Source organism: Penicillium bovifimosum (assembly GCF_028826915.1).
Source record: "Penicillium bovifimosum strain IBT 22155 chromosome Unknown utg000001l_segment0_segment0, whole genome shotgun sequence".
NCBI classification, from domain to species: Eukaryota; Fungi; Ascomycota; class Eurotiomycetes; order Eurotiales; family Aspergillaceae; genus Penicillium; species Penicillium bovifimosum.
The window spans coordinates 1,744,254-1,764,504 of NW_026622710.1; the positions used below are offsets into that span (position 1 = coordinate 1,744,254).

The following is a 20,251-nucleotide window of genomic DNA, read 5'->3' on the forward strand; positions in this document are numbered from 1 at the left end:
AATCGCGAACACTCTTAAACTCCGTCTTTATCTCAATTCCACGAGTTCGCAGATACGCCTCGTTCATTCGCTCCGCCTCGAAGTTATCATGTCCGACCACCCTCCACCATACGGTGGCCACGCGAACTACGCACAGCAATGGCCTCCGGCATATCCCTCGATGATTCCTCCGAACTTTCCAGCCAGCTCAGAGTACACTCAAATGTATCAAACACCATCTACAAACTTGGGACAGCCCCTCAATTACAACATGGCAAGCGTGAATGCAAATTCGCGCATCTCGGGCTCGAGTGGACCCAGTAACTCAGCACCATTTTTTCCACCTCAGTTTCCAGGTTACAATGAGTTCGATCCGCTGCGATTCCCCCCTCAATTTCCCGCCATGCCGTTCGCTCCTATGGGCTATCCCCCGGCCCCAATGCCAGCTGGATTCTTGAACGGCGCTCAGGAGCATTCAACCGTTGGCGTCGGTGCACACACAACCTCTGTCCCAGCTGAGAATAATCGCGAGGAAGGTGAAGTGAGCGAGGAGGCGGATGAGCCCTCAATATTGCCGACGCGTAAAGCTGGCCGACAGCATTCTGATTTAGAAGAAGGAGAAACAGTATCTTCTAGCGCACCCTCCGCTAGCAGTGGCTCACGTAATCCTCCCATTCTTATATTTGGCTCAAATATGTTTTACTAATACCGTGCAGCATATAACCCTCCTTTGTCTGTGTCGGCAGATCCAAACATCATCGCCCAGGCCGCCAAACCTCAAAAGCATGAGCCATCTAAAACAGCCCCAGACTCTCAACCTCCAAAATCTGTGGCGCAGCTACGAATTCAAGCTCAGGGCGCCTTGCTGAGTCTAGCCCCACATAAAATCCGCTACAATGAATTGATTGCAGAAGGTATCAACCCTGTGGTCTTGAGACGGCTATACGAAGAAGTCGGTATTAAGGTCACTCCACCATCTGACCAAGGCCCGTCAGTGCTTGAGGACCCGCCTGCCAGAGCTAGTGTTACTGGCAAGCCATTGGATGTCAACAAACCAGTGGTAGCCGAAATAGCGAATGATGAGAAAGAGGTCATCCGGAAGTCAGAGCTGCCAGTGTCCCAGCCTTCTGCCCCATCTTCTGCCGCTTCTCCAAAGCCTGACAAACCTCTGGAGCGGAAGGAGCTCATTGCCCGCATGTTGGCCGCAAAAGCTGCGAAGACATCGAAAGATGCCTCACCAACTGCCAGTGCGAAATCTTCTCGTACGGCACCAACCAATGAACCTCGCCCAACTCAAAAGGTCCCCGCTATCAAAGAGAAGAGCAAGGCCCAGACAGAGTTGGCACGGCAGCGGATTGAGGAACTAAAAAGGCAAAGTCTCCTCAAGGCGCAGCAGTCGGCCCAGGGAACCCTTGCACCGCTTCAGTTAGAATCCCCAGCGCCAGCTATCCAACACCCCCTTCCACTTCGTCCTCCTGTGCCGGGATCTCAACCCGTTGCTACGCTTCCAGGACTTGTCATGACTGGGTCAGAACAGGACGGAAAGGATTCTTCGGCCTCTGAGCCAGGGCCAGCGATCGCCCTTGGCCCAGCATCCACTTCTCAGGCAAACCAGCGCAAGCGCCCTCGTGCGTCTGATTTCGATGAGCCAGCTGCACCTCCAAGGCATAATTTCAACCCGACCGCAAACCGATTCAATCCCGCCGATAAACTCATCATTGCGATCAGTGACGATGAATCACTCTACGGCGATGACGAGGGTGACAATATGGACTTGGATTCGAGTTCAGAACAAGATGCAGCCCCAATAGTGACCTCTACCATTGCCAAGCCTCCTGCTCAAATACAATCCACCCAATCCCCTGTCCCTAGGCTTTCCACGTCTACTCCAAACGCCCCTTCAAGTCTCAGTGACCAAGCAGACATTCGGATCAAAGATATGGAGATTCAAGCTATGCGCCGCAAAATTGCAGAGCTGGAGCTTCGGCGGAAATCAAAGCTCGCTGCTAGCCGAACCCAGTCACCTCGCACTGTGGATGACTCCGGATCCTCATCATCCGGCGGGCCGTCTAGTGCGGCTGCTACTACTTCAGAAGAAGGTAAGATCCTTGTTTCTCTCTGCTTTGAGTTCCCGGTATCGGTTATCTCAGGCGATATTTGCGCAGATCAACTTACCAATTTCCAGACTCTATGAATACCAAACACATCACGGCCCCTACCCCAGTTGCGCCTGCCCTACAGCCACAAACGCCATCCGAGACCCTTATCAGCCCGGTCCCCTGTGAAGAGGCTACTGACCAGGCGGCAAACGGCGCAATCGATGATACCGCGCAGGCATCTGCTTCCATTGTTTCCGACTCCGCCGGGTCAGCAATGGACGAATCTGACGACAGTAGCAGTGATAGTTCTCATTCATCAAACGAGGGTGAGAACGAACCTGCTGGCTCGCCAGCGCACGTCGGCATCGACCCGGCCATCTTACCAGCCTCTTCGGCGGCTATGGCAATTGACACTCCCGAACAATCTCCATCTCAGGGATTGTCCTCTGCCTTTGGCGATCGTGATCCAGCTTCTGTGGAAGAATTCGTCACTGCGCACTCTCCGAGCATACAGTCTCAACGTGAGATGTCTGCGGAGTCGGACGGTTATGAGCCGCCCGAGCCAGAGTCTGATGCTGCAGCCCGATCGGAAGACTCGAGTTATAGCCCTCCTCCGTTCAGCCCGGCTCTTCCTGGTCTTGTAGAAAGCGCAGCAGTCTCGACACAATCGTGCCAGGAGACTCAAGCTGATCAAGAACTAACCAACGCGCCACAGGTGTTAGAACCACTGCCCCAATCAGCTTTGCAGGTTGGCGCTCCCGGCGTATGGACACTACCCGTCTTAGAGGAAGTTTCTGGTGACCGCGTACTAACCCGTATCTAGACTAAAGCGACATCTGCCATCTCAGTGCCCAGATTCACACCTTACATCAGCCCACTGCGTGCCTTCAAGGCTTATCGCTACCACTCCGATTATGAGGATGAAGTGCCGGGCGGATACCGCTCGTTAACTTACAGTCACAATATTGATCCAATGGAGTACCTGTGTCCGTATGATTTGAATGGAGGTGTCTGCAACGACAAGACATGCGAATTTCAACATTTTCGGGACATAACTTTAAGCGGTGCGTCGACATGAACAGCGTGCAACACCCACCTCGCCCTTGACCTCCCTATCGGCGTTTTGCACTATCTAGTCTGTTTTACACTTTCTCTTGATTGCTCTACTGTCTTCTTCTTTCTTCCTCCTTTCTCTCCTATCCTTTCACGGTCCTCTTTTGCCCTGTCCGAATGCTGACCACAGAGCCGTTAACCTCGACAGACGACAAAATCCTCGTCCAGATGGGGTCCGTCCGAGAGGGACGAACCGAAGAAGAAAAAGAAACATATCTCACTGGTCTGAAAGAGATCATCAACAACCTTCGGCGTGACAAGGTGAAAGACTTCAACGCAGTGGCCTCCGAGATAGCCGCATACCGTAGGCGCTTCCTTCACGACCCGACACGTGTCTTGTCCCTGTAACTCTTTACCAATACATTCATCGACGACTCGTTGAGAGTCCTCCCTAGGTGAGCTGTCTTACAAACGTCCTGTGAACACCGCTATTGAAGAAATCTTCGCTAGCGGGGGAAAAACATCATCACACCATGGACTCTGACGGTCCTTGTCATGGCCATGCCGCCATCTTTTGTTCCGATATCCTCCTGCCATCGCTTCTTTCAGAGCGTTCATGACATGGTTTCCACCCTGCATCATTAGCCCATTCGGCGTTTTTCTTCCCCTTTCTTCTTTTTCACCTGCGATTCACTCGCATCTGGTCTGCTTCATCGGGCGCTTGCTTTCGTGACCTCTTTTTACGTTCTTGTTCACCTTCTGGGTCTTTCATTGTCCAAAGGCCCAACAGCGCGGCGTTAGGGTGTTTGCATCTTCCCAGCTCCGGTCGTAACTGGTGCAATTTCGACAATCAGGCTCTGAGGGAGCTCTGTGTGCCGTTAATCTGCACATCAAAGGCGCATATCCTTTCCGGGTGCGGTTGTACGATAAGCTCTCGGCGGGCTTCGCAGAACATATTCATAGCAATGAACCATTACTATCTATCCATCATCTTTTTCTATCTTTAGTAGTATGCAAAAATATGTAGCATCGTCCTGTTTGCAACCTTGGAAGTGGCTTGGAATACCTATCTGGGTCAACTCAGACTCGTTCACAAATGACCTCATCTGACCAACCCCAACAATGTATATCTTCAGTGATATACCTATGACATGAGTCAGGACCTACGATTGACTCTTTCACGTGTTGTTGTACCAAGCCTTGGAAAAGAGCGAGAGCAGTACAGTCAAGAAACTCAAAGGAACCTTACTGCCCAGGTGGAGGTGGGCGCCCACGTAAATAGCCTAGCTAAATATACCACCATCGCTGAATATAGGTACACAGTCAGCTGCTGACAATAAACTAAGCGAAAAAACTGAGACTAATAGTTACTATCTATCAAGACTAAAATACCAGGACCACGCGATCTGGCCGATAAGCGAAATCAACAAATCCAACAAGTAGACGATATGGGTTCCTGCGGCTTGATGCTAAGTATAGCGTGAGGTCTGAGGGCAGGGTAGGTTCGTGCGACAGTTTCAAGATAGTGCAACGGCTAGTAACAGTAAAACAATAGAGCATGAACAGCGCTATTTTTAATATACATCTCTATTCTAGGTAAGACTGAAGAACGTACACATTCGAGATTCTTGCTATTCTGCCGACAGACCTGTAGCGAGTATGAGTGAGTCTGGGCAAGGCAGACCAGCGGACCTAATGTCTTGGATGTGCAAAGCGCAAGCTGATTGGTCCGGAGACCTTGCACGCTTCCGATCATGTCCCTCTACATACAATAACATATTGTGTCGAATTCATGGCTAGGTAGTGTATACCGAGAGCGGCGGATTGCGCGCCCAGCGCCCGAGAGCTGAACCAGCGCCGGGGCAAGCGAAAAGAAAGGCCGAGGGGTGGGTCAAGCTAGTAGTTGGCAAGACTGGTAACTATGTGGATATTGATCAAGTACTAGTAGTCAGTCTTGCACAAAGAAACTACATAGATACATCTCCGCGGGCCCCTTTGAGGGCTAAATGGACCAACAAGCGCGCGCGGAATCGGGAGAATCAAAGTCCAGGGAAGCTCAGATGCCAAGCTAAATCCGTCCGGGGCGCACAGTCCAGCCAGCACAGCCCCCCGTGGCGGCAGAACTCGATGTGCCCTGGTGGGACCGGAACAATGACATAGTTGACACCAGGGAAACTAGGAATAGCATCATCAGGTCATTCACAAAGAAAGAGCGTAGCGAGGCTGAGCCGATGTCGAAATAGATCAGCCACCGGGACGATGAGGAACATTGGAAGGCGTGAGAAGCGGAAAGCTAAAGAGTATGAATGTCGTCTCTGTTAGCATCCGAGGACCCATGACCGCTCATTTTACTATGGGCCGGTAGGGCTGGTGCTGCAAATGCACGGCCAAAAAGCGGTAACAGGGACAGGAGCAACAGGCTTTGGGTTCCTAGGGGAGGGGCCCGAGAGGGGGAGTCATCCTGGCTTGCATACACGCTTCACCCACTTAGTATGGCGGGGCCATTTCTTGGCTGAGCCTCAAAATAATTCAGCCAACCGTAGTGCGAGGTGGGGGAATATTTCAGGTTGAGGCTCAGAGTTGAACAGGGGGTTTGCTGCAAGCTGAAGATCACGATGAGATTATGACTCTACTGCAGGGCGCAGGGCATCGGAGTCCTAAAACAGAAAGAGTGGAATGAATAGAGTCAGAGTCCAGACAGTAATTTGCTCATATTGAGATGTGTTATGCTAATTAAACGTAAGGAAATGAATCAAATGATGAACAGTGTAAACCTGAAATCAGAACAAGCGAGGCTGACAGCCCTGGAGAGGGCCCGGGGACCTGCCCCGCCAATCTCCAAGCGCTAGACCAAATCAGGAAATATCAAGTATACAAAGATCTAGTCTAACAAAAACAACAACAAATAGCAAAATAATACACCAGGATATATGCTCATGACTCATGGCCCGCTTTGCAAAGTAGGAATGTTCCAGATGACGGAAGAACAGCAGAAAGGTAACAACGTAAAGTTCGGAATCACTATTTCTGAGCTGTCAGCTTCAAGAACGGCGCAAAGGCTGAGCGAGCATCAGACGGAGTAGCTTACCATTGTACTCGTAGTAACTAGTCTCGGCCCGCAAGACAAGATTTTTGGAATCTCACTTCACATACGTGCAGCCTGCGCAGGCCATATGGTTGCAAACCACGCACTGGGGCTGATGGTTGTATATCTTAGGTCCATCATTGCATTCGCAGCAGATGTACATATAGGTCTCGGAGTTGTATCGCGTTCCACTTAGTGAGACTGGTGAGATGCCTGAGCAGTCGACCCGGGGTAGAGTTCGTAAACCGGGGAGGTCTGGTACGACTATGGGCGAGGCTGTGGGCTCCAGCGTTGGAGTGGAGGGCGGAGAGTTCATGACGGCGGTTGGGTATGCGGAGATTGGGTTGCAGCTGTTGGAATGGGAGTGGGAGTGGGAGTCGATATTGATGTTTATGCTCAATGAGTCTTCTTTCTGTTCAATGCAGCGAGGGCACCGCGCTTCTCCACACTGGATGCAAGAGACGTAGAGGGAGGAGTTGTGAGGGCCGAAGTTGCAGCCGCAGCAGTACCAGAGAGAGGTCATTGTAGTGGTTGGTTGGATTGAGTGTTGAGTCGATATCAGCGACAGATTGGAAGCTTTGTGGACAGCGAGGTTGGTTGTGTATAGATGTAGAATGGTATGGTCTGGACTTAGATGCAATGGAGTTATACTTGGATGTGATTGAGTTTGAGAATGGAATTAGATTTAGAGCATGGGAGATTGAGCTATATATCCTGAAGAATATCTAGAAGAAAGAAATCGAAATTAGAAAATAGCATCAGATGCGCAAGGCAGCGTTTCGTCGAGAGAGTCAAGCCAGGCTTCCACGACAGTCCCAAATAGGTTAAGGTCATTTTCTTTACCCGGGCTGTTATTGGGGCCATTGGGTCAAGGTCGACCTAGTTGCACATCAATCCGGAGAGATGGGTCGGGAAAAGCGTGGCTTAGTGTACAGGGCGCCGTGGCTAGATTGTGAGGAATCGTTGTGAATCATCTGAAGAGCGTTTTTGACTCAACGGCCCACTAACTCGAGGGCTAAGCAAATGCTCACCGTCTCGCATGGGTTACCAACCCGGGGGAATGTATGGCGCCGGCGGATTCTGGGTGCTTCGGGTGCCCCGAACAAACGGTCTAACATTCGTCATAAACTCGCATTCCTCTGATAGCAGTTGATGCCTTGACGAATGAACCTGATCAATTCGGTTTCAAGGCGTGCGATATACTCCACTTCCTCCTGTTTTCCCAGGCAGCGGTTGCGGGAAAATCAAATTGAAGAGTCATCGCGAGTCAGGTGTCCCGTTAAGCCAGCTTCTGCCTAAGTCACCCAGGCACTCGTTTCTGACACCTGGGATATGATGAGAAATTCACTCAAGATGATAAATCCGTTTCATCCGTTGGGTCATTTTTAGCATCTGCTTCCAAATAGCTGATTACGAGATATCGCGGAACCTCCAGTCTGATTTCAAATTCTTTCTACTCTATGTACATCCATGCTCAGATACTAAATTGAGCTTAATCAACTACAACCGTAGCATCTCGAAGGAGCATGCAGTGATGAAGAAATCCAGATCTAGAATCCCAGAATCCCCATCCGTTTCAGGAATCAGGGGTATCTGTCGGTCGCAGCTGAGGCAGCTGAGCTGAAAGATATGAGTAATAGTAGGCCCGACATCGCCCGTTGAAAACAACAATGACAGCTGGGAGGTGGAGAAGGGATCCATGGGGTGGCCCCGTGACTACGGGGTAGGGGACGAACCTTGGAACTTCACCTTCCAGGAACGTGGTCCCGGGGAGGACAAGGCGGATTACGTCAGGTTTGCACTGTTTGTCACAACCTTTCGGACTTCCTTGGATCTCGATCCCTCGTGCTACCGCCCGCTTACTGTTATTCAATGCATTTGATACTGTTGTATTGACAACGTGTATATGGCGTCCCCCGCGGTGCAGAAGCGCGCGAACGTCGTAGTATCCAGGGTCGTTCCGGTTGTGTTACTCGGTGCTGTGATCTACGCTACTTATGCGATCACAAAGCCATTATGTAGTGAGTTTCGTCTGGTCCCAGGACTCCGAATACCTGAGACTGACCATATGAATACCAGTCGACTATCTCATTGATCCGACATCTTCTCATCACCGAGGCCCTCGAGTCGGCGCTGGCGCCGCGATTCTCGCCGTCTATTACGTTCTTTTAATCCCCATGGTCGGCACATACATACGACTTTATCTTACGGTCCTGTGGAATCCCGGAAATCTACCACAGGGTGAAGAAAAACTTGCAGATGATGAGAAAAGGAAGCGATCGAAACGATCGAAGCGCTGGCGTGGGAAGATCGGCACACCCAAAAGCGATGCGGAGAAGATATCCCAGGCAGACGCGGATGTGGAGCGAGGCTCGAATACCACTGCCGTAGGCAGCTCAGATCAAACAGACGTCAGCCTGGCGAGCTTCTACACCAAGAATGTCTTCGTCTGTCAGGAGGATGGTCGCCCCCAATGGTGCTCGAAATGCTGTCAGTTAAAGCCAGATAGGGCGCATCACTGCCGCGAAACGCGTCGCTGTGTGCGCAAGATGGACCACTTTTGCCCCTGGTAGGATCTCAAATACTTCTGCGAACTTGTTATTCGGCTGACAGAATTTAGGGTTGGAGGTGTCGTCTCTGAGACTTCGTTCAAATTCTTCCTTCAATTCGTTTTTTATACTGCCGTCTTCTGCAGCTTCACTCTCATCGTGTTTGCCTTCTTCACAGCAGAGATTAAACGTGACGTGAGTGTTCTCGAGCGAACACGTCAACTTCCTATGTGCCATTATTAACTCTTGACCTAGACCGGAGGAGTAAACCCCCACTGGTGTGTCTGCATTGGACTGTAAGCACCTGCCCATGCTACCCCCGGAGATTGATTGGAACTAATAAACCACCAGGAGCGGCCTTTTCGGATTCTTCACCGCGGGAATGACTTCGACTTCTCTTCAAATGGCTAGTATCAACGTCACAACGATCGAAAACCTAAGCCGGCACAAAACTGTCTGGACTCTAGCTGTCCGCGTCCCAGAATACCTTCTCGAACGACTCTGGGCACCCGATTCCCCCTGGGCTCCGACGTTTCGCATGGTTAGCTATCCACCCCAGCAGGTACCGTCGTCGGAGACCCAGCCAGACATGGCAAATACACCGACGGGCGAACGCCACGTCTTCGCCATTCTCCACACGAAACCGGGCGAGAATCCCTTTGACCTAGGGAGCCCGATCAAAAATCTTCAGCAGGTAATGGGATACAGCGTTCTTGATTGGCTGCTGCCGATCAAACCGAGCCCATGTACGGACCACAGTAGTATGGAGAGCCACTTTGCCATGGGTCCCGTTGTGACCCGCCTGAGGCAGGAGGCAGGACTGCTGGTGGCCCCGCCTGAGAACGGGGCTGTTCCAAAGTCCCCACATTCGGGGCGTAGTCATGAGGGAAGTCTTAGCAGTCAATAGGTCGGGGCGCTAGAGGTGCTTGTGGCTTGTGCCTATATCGCTTGAATACTGCGTAGTATAATTAATACATTGTCTACTCCGGACATGCACCCGCTGCGGAATTACTATACGCCCTTGGGGCTTTCTTATTTAGGCGCGTAGCAAGAGCCCATCATACTAAAGGTAAGGTTCGTGCCTTCGGGAGCGGTCTCTTCAAGGGTCCCTTGCTCCTTCCTGGATCAACCATAGTGTGCACCTTCCACTTCCTTGGTGGCACCTTTTGTCATGGCCATGAGAGGTTCCAAGGTTGCTACTTAGTATTGAACCTGGAGTTGAGATAGTTCATAGCAAGGAAATGTCAGGAGTAAGACCGCATACAGAGATAACTACATAGTAGCTATGAATCATGAAAGTACGATCTGCACTCTTATCGAGTCCCGACCCGTAGTATTGGAATTTGGCCAGCCGATTGGAAAGAAATACCTAATACCAGCGCTTCATCCTTCAGACTTCGGTTTCAAAGTTTTAAGATGGGACAAATTTTGACTCCCTATGGATCCCATAATTTAGACCCATGCATGACTTCATCGCCTATACATCAGGTAGGTCAATTCTCTCGACGAGCACAACATTGTAGGGTATCGAAAGCCATGCTTGCACAGCCATTAACTAGCCCAAAAGACTGTAACTATATAAACTACAAAGGACATACTGAAGAGACAGACAAGACATGGGTGGTACATCCCAGTGTCCTCCATTCTGCCGTCTTTATCAGCATAGTAGTCACAAGTCTTTGCCCGGGTATGCGGCTCAAGGTTATGATATCATCTTCATCCTGTCCCCGCGATGAAACTCATACTTCAAACTAACGCGCCTCTGGGTTTTCCCGGGCGCAAAAAAAGAAGTACGACTGCACGGGGTCCCTGACAAGTGTCAAAGTTGTCCGAGGTAATTGTTTTACATTTGAAGCAAGGGAGTTTCATTGTTATCAGGGCGGGATGCACACATGGCATCCACGGGTTAGAAAGGGTCCATACTTTCTCGATCCATGGGTCAGAATATAATCTCCATCTTTTGAGGTATGCTTTATTAGACCTCTGTTTATCTCTCAGCTCTCTTTCAACGTCTCTCTGACTCCTCTCTGGCTCCTCTTTGCCTCCTCTTTCAACCTCGTCCCTCTCAATCTTGACGAGGGAGTAAGTACCACCTGGACTTGGCATCCTTAGTAACCTTTGTGATTTTGTCCCACCTCAACCCACTTTCGCGTCATTGTTTCCACGTTTCATCTTTGAAGATACAACACCCTGAGTTTCTCCTTTTGTGCTTCTTGATTGTTGAGTTGGGCAACTATTGGGGCCCCACACAGCTACTGTGTCAAGTACAGCCCCTCGAATTTCTCGGCTTTATTTTTTGCGCCGTGGGAATCTTCCCCTTCGAGCCAACCGGCTACAACTGGCGTTGGACATTTTTACAATTGAAGCCCGTCTGAGTCCTTTTATTACTACTTCAATATCCACAATCAGACCGGACAACGGATTATCACTCACGATTCGACGCCGCCCACGAGGGGTTGCCGCCTTCTGCACCCGTCGCATCTCGATTCCACCTTGAAAAGCCCTCATTATGTCGAGCCACTACCGGAATCTGTCTCCCGGTCGAGGCAGACAGCACATAGTTGATCCCATGCGAGCTTCAACTGGCATGGTGGAACTCAACTCAGCCTACGACCCTTACGATGCACCCAGACGGTACGATTACGAAGATTACCCTTCGGACACTGGATATGCCAGTGCCTACGGATACCGCTCGGGACGTTCGTCCAATCTCGAAGCTCACCCAGTTGCCTCCCGTCGATTTCGCGATCCGTCCTCGTCCGCGAAAAAGCGCACCGAATACACCGTTCAGCCCCGCACTAGACACCGAAGCAATACAACGACAGGAGCAGACCATTACAAGACACCGGTGCATCTGACTGTTCCATCTACATCTCGCCAGCATCTTTCGCCTGTACACCATCCACGCCACCACCGTGATCCAAGCCCTCTTCCCGCAGAATCCGGCCACCATCTAGTCCCAGCTTCTTCTCGGCACCCCGCACACCGCCGGATCCAGAGCACCGACTATGCAAGCGATACTGGCCACCGCGACTCACGACACTATCCTAGACATTGGGCCGGCCACAGTCCAAACTCGCATCGTGCCCATCCACCACCCCGATCTGCACGCTATCCAGCGTATGATGAATTGATGAAAGGCGACGATATCGATCATTATGATGCCTACTCATACACAAACGCCCGTGAGCAATTCGACCGGGACTACCCAGTCAAACCACGCCCTCGGGGGCCGAGATACTCACTCGATCGGCCGTCCAGCATTACCGGCATGGAGGACCCCCAGTGGACACGGAGAGACCGCCATCATGGCCCACCCCCGACTTCCTGGGGCCTTGACAAGCTGGGTCGTGAACGACCACGAGCCTCAACGCACGGCCACGATGATCATCGGGATCCCCACAGATCGAACGATGGATTCCAGGATCAGGCCCTAGTCGTCATGCCTCAGGACTCCGAGGGTGAATACACACCTCGGCGCGATGAGCATCGTCGGCGCCGCGCTCACCGGTCGCACCACGAAGGAGACCGGGGGCGCCATAATCCCGACGATCGCCATCTCAGGCTACATGCTGGCGGCGCTCTTGCAGGCGTGGGACTCGGCACGGCAGCTTTGGGAGGCGGATATTCTGACATGTCAGAATACGAACATTACCGCCCATCACGGGGCAAGCATAGACATTCCCATGAGCAAGATGAGCGTAGCCACGATGCTGTTCAGCCTCCATCAAGGGAGTTGGTTGCAGCCACCCAAGCTCCCGAAAGAAGCAAGGACTACCTGGACCCCGCTGACGCCCATCGTCACCGTCGATCGCGGCGACACACCCATCGGCGGACGCATAGCGATGTCGAGACGTCGGATGATGATTTGCGAAAGTACCGACGTGAGCCTGCACGCCAAATTCACAGCAGCACGGATAGCGAAAGCGACCGCGACCGCGACCACAGTCGGGACCGCTCGCGGCATCACAGGCGAGACCGAGACCGAGACTATGCGCATGGACACCGCTCTTCTCGCTCTCACCGCATGCTAGAGGACGGTCATGCTATTGATCCGCGACGACCGCCACCGAACGATGCGGCTAAAGATGACGCGAAAAGGCTTGTTGCTGTCGACCCGCCCATGTCCTCTCCAAAGGAGCCCGAGGCCCCTCCCAAGGGGATTCTAAAAGCTCCGCGCGAGGCATTCCCGGAGGAACCCAATCCAGTGAGAGAGGGCGTTGCTCCTCTCAAAGATGCCACCAAAGAGGGGATTCCGCCAGGAGCTCGGTGGACGAAGATCGATCGGCGTCTCGTGAACCCGGAGGCATTGGAAGCAGGCAATGAACGGTTCGAGGAGCGGCCGGATTATGTGATTGTGTTAAGGGTTCTGAGCAAGGAGGAGATTCAGCAGTATGCTTTGAAGACGCAGGAAATCAGAGGTAAGTCATGATATTACGCAGGTACTGGTATTGCGCCGAAAAATGAATACTCACATGTGAATTGCAGATACCCGGCACAAAGAGCATCTACGCGAACGGCGCAAGTCCAGAGATGAAATCCAGCGCCAGGACGGCAATACCTCCAGCGATGATGAAGACGAGAGTGACGATGAGCCTCCAAGGCAACTCGAGGCCCCTCCTGCGCCAGACGCACCGAAGTTGTCCTTGCCGTCGCGGCCGCGCGCGTCGAGCAACTCTATGCACGAGGCCGAGAGGCCGAGAGTGATGCATCCGTCCGCTGCGCAGGTGTAGGATACTTTGCAGTGACTCGAAAATGTCACTATGATTCCAGTGGACAAACCCCAGCATCATCCTCGAAATGCCGATGGCAATCGCCAATTCCAGAAACTGTTACTTCTCATGTTGGTTCTAATTGATCTAATTCATGCGACTATCCTGCTGGGAACGAAGTCCATGCGACGAGCCCCTGCAGACCGGCCAGCACCCGCTTTACTCCACTGTTTTCATGCCGCTAATGTACAAACCCATGGCGCCGCCCGAGTCATGATTTCTCTTTCTGGATTGCTTTTGACATATCCTACTTCCACAACTTCTGTACCAAGTATCTCCTGTACTCTATGCGCAGCTGTCATTCTGTTTGACAGAAGCGCCCATGATAACCAACCAACGTCTTCCCATGCAGCGAAACACGCAACCAATCGAACATCCACCTCCTTTTGGCCGCTAAAGGCAGCGATGACCAGCCGCTAGGCATCCGCACCCACGCCCACCATACTGGATCCAATCGAATGTACAAGGGCTGCGCCGAGCACGGCGCTCATTAAATGGATCTCGGGGACGCAATACTCCCCGCATGCACAGCTTTTCAGCTCTCGTGTCACGCCTGTTGTTATTGATTCATGCGACAGATCTGCAGATGCAGTAAGAGTATTACATTATCTCCGGGATGAGGAAAGAGCCTCGGGAAGAGAGGTAGGGCAACTGGAAGGTGGGGAGCTGGGCTTCGTCCATCTGCTACCTGTCTACCTTGTTGCATTAGTATGGAATCTGTGCATACGCACACTCTATTGAAAGCACGAGAGCGCTAAGCCACGAGTCAAGCGCTCTTCCCCAAAGCGGAAGTGTCGAGGACATGCAATTGTATCGAAGATGAAAGTACACTATCCTTTCTTGTTTATTCATCTTTTTCTTTTACTTATTTCGTTTGTTTTTAAAGTAGCGTAGTCTGCCTGTCATCCCATCGGGAACATCCAACAGCGCCTAAATCCCAGCCCTCCAACCCCTCCCAATCTACGGCTGATCGCCGAGGAAAAAGAAATTAACTGGCCAATCTGAGGAAGAAAAGAACAAGAATAGGAAAGAGGGGTGATGGGCGCATATGGCTACACCTAGAGTATTCTATTTTGTTGCATATTGGCTTGCAGGTTGGATGCGCCGCGGACTGACAAACATTTGGATGATTTCTGTTCTCGGGCTTTGTTGGTTCTCACCGGTGCTGTTCTTGTTTTAGCGAGTCGATAGGTCAGCCCTGAAGGCTTTTATGCCAAGGTTCCAGAATAAGGTAAGTATGGGCATGGACCTCAGTTGTACCTACCAGGTAGACTGCATATCTTGTGTTGAATAGGTATACTTTCAGATAGGTATCTGCATATAGTCACTACATATAGGTACCTCTTGACGGGACAGACAATATTCAATTCCATGGAACCACCTCTGCCTAACTAATCCAGTCTGAAAACCCCCATTCCTACAGCCATGGGTAGATAGGTACGCACTTCCTCCCGGGCAAAGGATCATACCATATTCATAACAAGAACAGATATAGGCCAGGATACCTGCACAACTCCGCACGGAGTCCCAAGAAAGCCCGTTCAGTCACAGGCTCACAGCGATGAATAACATTTGCAGCACTAGGTCCGAAACAGACAAGCATTTCATTCCGATTCCCTTGTATTATTCCTACCGTATCGCAATAATCCATTCAAAAGAGTAAATTCCCAAACAGTCATAGCGAGGTTGCAAGAATTTAGCTGGAAGTCGGAGACATTCGAGTCAGGTCGGGGACCAATCAAGCCGAGGATATCGATGCCCGGAGACATTATACGGAGGCTTTGATATGCGGCATTTATTGTTTAATATGCCAATCCCTAACTAGTACTGTATATAGTGATAATATATGGTGTCTGTGGTGAGTCGAGACCGATATTGTGGGTTAAACTGTGTATCCACCTGAGAATTGTACAGTAGTTCATGTTGTAGGGCAGACGAGATGGATCCGATTCGAGAACCCCAGTTCGTTGGTGGAGGCGTTGTCCACAACAATTGTATGGACGGGCGATACAGCACGGTTATGGGATAGCAAGCAATGATCAACCGTGGCTGTGGCGAGAGTGGATAATCTGTCCGGGTGGTTGAATCCGGCAGTTGTGACCTGGGGTAATAGGCTAAAGCCAAGCTTCGCATGACTCGACGGGAATCGAGAACTTGGATACTTAGCTTGTTCCTGGCTTTACTGGTTCACAGTTATGTCATTAGCGAGCTTGCGGCGACTAGTTATGATGTACATGGTAATTTAATGTAGACATGATGGATCCATGGATGCTTCTTCAGCGGGTATATTGGACCCGATACATCGATACAGGGGCAAACTATGGAATCACCCAATGCAGTGCCCTGATTCCTCAAGGCTATATTATCCATCCATACGATATACATTTATGTACACAACACTTTCAGATATATCCGCAGGTAGAGTGCTTACCTCCGTAGTGGAGATAGAAACTTCATGTGCCGATCATCCCAATTAGTTCAATATCACAATGTGCTTCCAATTTCTGATCTCATTCCCTTCCCTGATATGAATTCCTCTATTCAATTTACTCATCCAGTCAAAATTCAAGCGAACCGAGTCATCAGACTTCAACAAACCAACGATTCTTTGTTCTGACTTGTTATAAACGAACCAACCCAACTCGAACAAGATCGCCGTGGCACATGGGGGCAAAAGCCGAAAGAGAAAGCAAACACAAACGCGTCCACCCCCTGCCTCCGCTGGACACATTTGACACATCTGACCTTGAATTTTCCTCCGATGGTGTCATTGGGTTGCTAACGGGGCTGGGGACGGCAGGACGATAGACGAATTGCGATTCACTGATTGATTGCTTCTCACGCCATGGTCTAGTTAGTCAGTATATCTGGAGTCACTATGAGACAAGGGCGTGGGAGATATACTATGTAGTTGATGTCTTCTGGGCCTCTGACGTTGGAACTTACATGGATAGCTAGGTACGAAGTACTCTACCACAGTATGTTGTAGGCAATGGACAATGCAGAATGACGATATTTCAGGGTTTAATCAAGTTCACGCAGTATCTAATGTGATATATGGTACAAAATAGGAACGGTGAGTAGCACGTGCTAGAGAGATACGCAGCTTTTCCTCGCAACATGCAGCGATCGTACAAGAATCTGAAACAAGTTGGCTCCGGCCACGCGATGCGCTTACTCCACATGTAGGCATGATATTTGTTTCGCATGGATGACTCACAAAGTTTGCGTTTGCGGTGAGGGGGGAGTCGTATGGCGTTTTATGCTTTTCGAGAGAGTTCCAAGGAACATTCGGTGTGTGCGTGCCACTGCGGGAGAGACATTGGCTGAATCTCTGTCAGATCTTGAATATGGCCACATATTGTTGTTACAACTGTACAGATTTTGGGACTCTGTCCTGCACATCTTTCTTGATTATTTTATAGTAATATTGTTGGAAGCATTTCTATTGGATGCAAATGATACAATCTTGTCCAGATACAGCCTCCATCAGCAGTCGGTCGCCGGGTCATGATCTTTTCCCGGACGGCTTTTACCGGCTGGGCCCGGACTGGATAACTTTCATAAATTGTGTCGCATTTTGGCTATAAAGACCAGACCCTAGTAGCATAACGTCAACAAGCGAGCCGCCATGTCCAAAACACCATAGTAAAGACTAAAGGCGAGTTGATCAACTAGTTACCTCAACTGTAAGAACAGAAAGAATTCGGCTAAAAATAAAAATCCACCTGCATTCGCACGTTCGAATGCTCCATTCTCGGACCCGGATGGTGGGGCCGTACGATCTGTCGACCTAAATGTCGCGTCTACGAAGCACTACTGGCGTACTCGTATACTCGTCGGGGAGAGCCGAAGAATATTGCGGAAAATGTACTCCGTAAACTTTCCCGTTTGTGGGTTATCATTTCCTCTTCTCGGAGACATTTCGCTTGCTCCGAAGACCCATATCCGTCTTAGGGCGATCCGGAGTGCGGAGAATGTTTTCCACTGTATTTTCTTTTATTTCTTTTTTCCATTGGATGAGTGATCACCGGGCATGGAATTCAGGCAAATGCTCTTTCCAATTCACCGCTGGTACTATGTTGTAGTGATAATCACCGATGTTCACCCGGCTGTTCTTCATGGCAACACATGGCCCGTTCATAGCCCTGGGGTAGATCATCGTGAATTAAGCAAGGTAGCCAACATCCGCATGGTTTAAAGACCAGGGTACGACAACTTTAAATTGGATATTGCATCCCGACTGTCAAACCGCTTGCGGGTAATGTAGGTAATGTGAGTTGCAGTCAAAGAAAGAACCTAGATCAACGGAGAAACACATCCAACCTTGGGAAGGTTAACAAGGTAGCTCGCACCAATCCGGTTCCTTTACCAGATTCCATGGTCGAATCCGACGTAACCGTGGGCCCTTCTGCCAAGGCTCGCCAAGCCAGCCAAGACTATCAAGACTTCAGTTGGCTCCCTTTGAGCTTTAAACCCGCGATCTACATACTGGTTGTGGCGCTTATTGCCCCTCCATTTGCCCCGTGTCCATTGGCGTCAAGTGGATATTGGACGCACGGGGCCGAGCGTCGATATTAACTGATCGGACATACCTTATAGACACTTGCCGAGCTCCGATTCTTGATTTTTCCCCCGAGCTCGGAGTTACTTGCTAATAGGAATATACTCTGGGTAGAGGCGTAGGATGGCTGGCTTGGAGGTGAAGGACTCAGGAGACAGCTTAGCTGCAGTGTGCGCTGCAGGAAGCAAGGGTTGCAGCTCTCAGGTAAACGTGGACGTCGGGTGGTGTGCTTTCTTGGAACTCGGGTTTGCATGATGAATCTTCTGTCGATCGTCCAGAAACAAAGAATCGACCAACCGAACTAAAAGAACACGGAGAGCTCGTCGCGGGAATTTTCTGCTCCGATCCCTCGGCTCTGGCAAACGAAGATTACGTACGGGTACATGCTCTATCTACTTCCAGTAGGCACCTCCTTGGGTGGCGTTTAGGTGCTGGATCGTGCGTTTAGACTACTATCTTGATATGCAGTCATAGGGGATTTTGTATTCTCCGCGATATCAGCAGACAGCTGGAGCTTAGGTTAAGGCCCCCCCCCCTCCCCCCCTTGATAGCGAGGTCTCTGCAGGTATGCTTTTCCTCTCTTACTTCATCGGGGTTAGGGTTTTGTTTCCCTCCCGCATACTGCGTAAAAGACCCCAAAAAGACCAAATCACAACGGTGTTACATCTTCTCGCACAGGCCACTTTCTTTGTCTGTCCGAACATGACGTGTTGTTGTCCTTGGATCGACAGAGATCCAATGAGACCGACGGGAGACCGGCACAAAGAGAAGTTTATTCTTTTTTAGTCGGTCTTTTTAATTTAGCGAAGACCTCAACGTCTAGACAAATTATGGCAGCCGAGGTGGGTTCCGCTTTACAAACAATGCTCTGGACCTTTGGCGAGTCCACAGTCGATCCGGGGCGGTAGTGGCACACTTTAGAGCAAAAAAGGGGGCCAGGATTGTCGGTTGATCCGCCCAGGGGTTTGCCCTCTGGTTCGTCCCCGATTGCCCCGTCGGTTTCGCCCCAGCCACTTTGGTCAGTGACACTGTGTAACGTACCAGTTGTCAGGTGAAGGTAGACTCTTTGACTTCGTCTCAGCGTTGGTTGGAATTGAGATGATAGTCAAAAGACAGTGTGTTTTTATACAAAGTAACTCGAAAATAAAATCAGAAACGAAAGAAATACTTGCGTATATACCTCATGCCAGATCCAGTTACTTTGTAGTCTGCATGGACCATGTGGGTCCGGCACGCTATCACAATTTCCCAGCACCCGTCCGCTCTGATCATGGAGATATCGGAGAGAAATTCGAGGTCCCCTTTACATCGTAACTGCGGGTACGGCTTAACGGAAGACCGCGTGATCCTAGCACCCTGCATCGATCATCCTGTGTGCCAAGTGAAGTCTGCCGTGGAGATGGGGTCCCAAGGAAAGGGAACGAGAGAGACAGAACCGGAAAGAAAGAAAAAAGAAAAAAAAAAAAAGGGGGTGTGGACATGCAACCGTGCTTGCGATTTTAGCTCCAACCTTAGCTCCAACCATCAGGGCTGAGTTTCTGAATTCTCGACGGGCCTCGAATACATAACTCGAACTCGCATCCCCGCGCACACTCGACGATCAAGTGGGCAATAACTCAATGGCGCATTGAAACATGGTCTCCGTGGAGGTTTCGTTCACTTGGATGAGACTAGCCTTATTCATTCTGGAAGCACTCCCGAAAGAGTATAGTTTAGTTTTGCTTTTCTCTTTGCTTTTTTGCTTTTTGCTTTTTACCTCGTGTGCGCCTTGTCTACATAGGAAACCGCCGAGATTGGGGTCCTGTACACCTGCAATTTCACTTTATGCAAAGTCACTGCGCAACAATCTGAACCATATTCTTTTTTCTCTCCCCGTAGTATTTGCCCTTAAGCAAGTAGGCGCCGGCGGGGAGCCTCACGAGGCTGTTCCCCTCTTCTATTCTATACGAGAATATGATAAGAGGATGGAATATTGCATACAACTTACAGGTGCTAACCAACACTCTTCGACTATGAGTATGGACGTTTCGTTTACCCTTGACCTCTGGAGATTGCCAACTAGTGTACTCCTCCCGGACGTCCCCACTACACAAAGAAGAGTACAAAGGACATGGGTAGCCGAGTAGTATAGGGATTGGTCAAAATCAAGT

At 50.4% G+C, this 20,251-nt stretch overlaps 4 protein-coding genes across 4 annotated transcripts; 3 read left to right on the plus strand and 1 right to left on the minus strand.

The window, feature by feature from the left end:
- Positions 1–88: 88 nt before the first annotated feature.
- Positions 89–3,539, plus strand: N7515_000663 (uncharacterized protein; the record flags this gene model as incomplete). The annotated part of the gene is made up of 5 exons (XM_056661407.1): positions 89–641; positions 696–2,078; positions 2,165–2,841; positions 2,902–3,142; positions 3,322–3,539. The coding sequence occupies 5 exons, from the start codon at positions 89–91 to the stop codon at positions 3,537–3,539; spliced, it is 3,072 nt and encodes a 1,023-aa protein (XP_056526573.1).
- A 2,732-nt stretch (positions 3,540–6,271) lies between these two features.
- Positions 6,272–6,739, minus strand: N7515_000664 (uncharacterized protein; the record flags this gene model as incomplete). The annotated part of the gene is made up of 1 exon (XM_056661408.1): positions 6,272–6,739. One exon carries the CDS (start codon positions 6,737–6,739, stop codon positions 6,272–6,274), a length of 468 nt encoding a protein of 155 aa, XP_056526574.1.
- Positions 6,740–8,122: 1,383 nt separating this feature from the next.
- Positions 8,123–9,672, plus strand: N7515_000665 (DHHC family palmitoyltransferase; the record flags this gene model as incomplete). The annotated part of the gene is made up of 5 exons (XM_056661409.1): positions 8,123–8,237; positions 8,296–8,785; positions 8,837–8,960; positions 9,021–9,061; positions 9,117–9,672. 5 exons carry the CDS (start codon positions 8,123–8,125, stop codon positions 9,670–9,672), a joined length of 1,326 nt encoding a protein of 441 aa, XP_056526575.1.
- Positions 9,673–11,274: 1,602 nt separating this feature from the next.
- N7515_000666 (uncharacterized protein) lies at positions 11,275–13,498 on the plus strand (the record flags this gene model as incomplete). Its single annotated transcript, XM_056661410.1, has 2 exons — positions 11,275–13,186; positions 13,254–13,498. The coding sequence occupies 2 exons, from the start codon at positions 11,275–11,277 to the stop codon at positions 13,496–13,498; spliced, it is 2,157 nt and encodes a 718-aa protein (XP_056526576.1).
- Between the last annotated feature and the right edge of the window lie 6,753 nt (positions 13,499–20,251).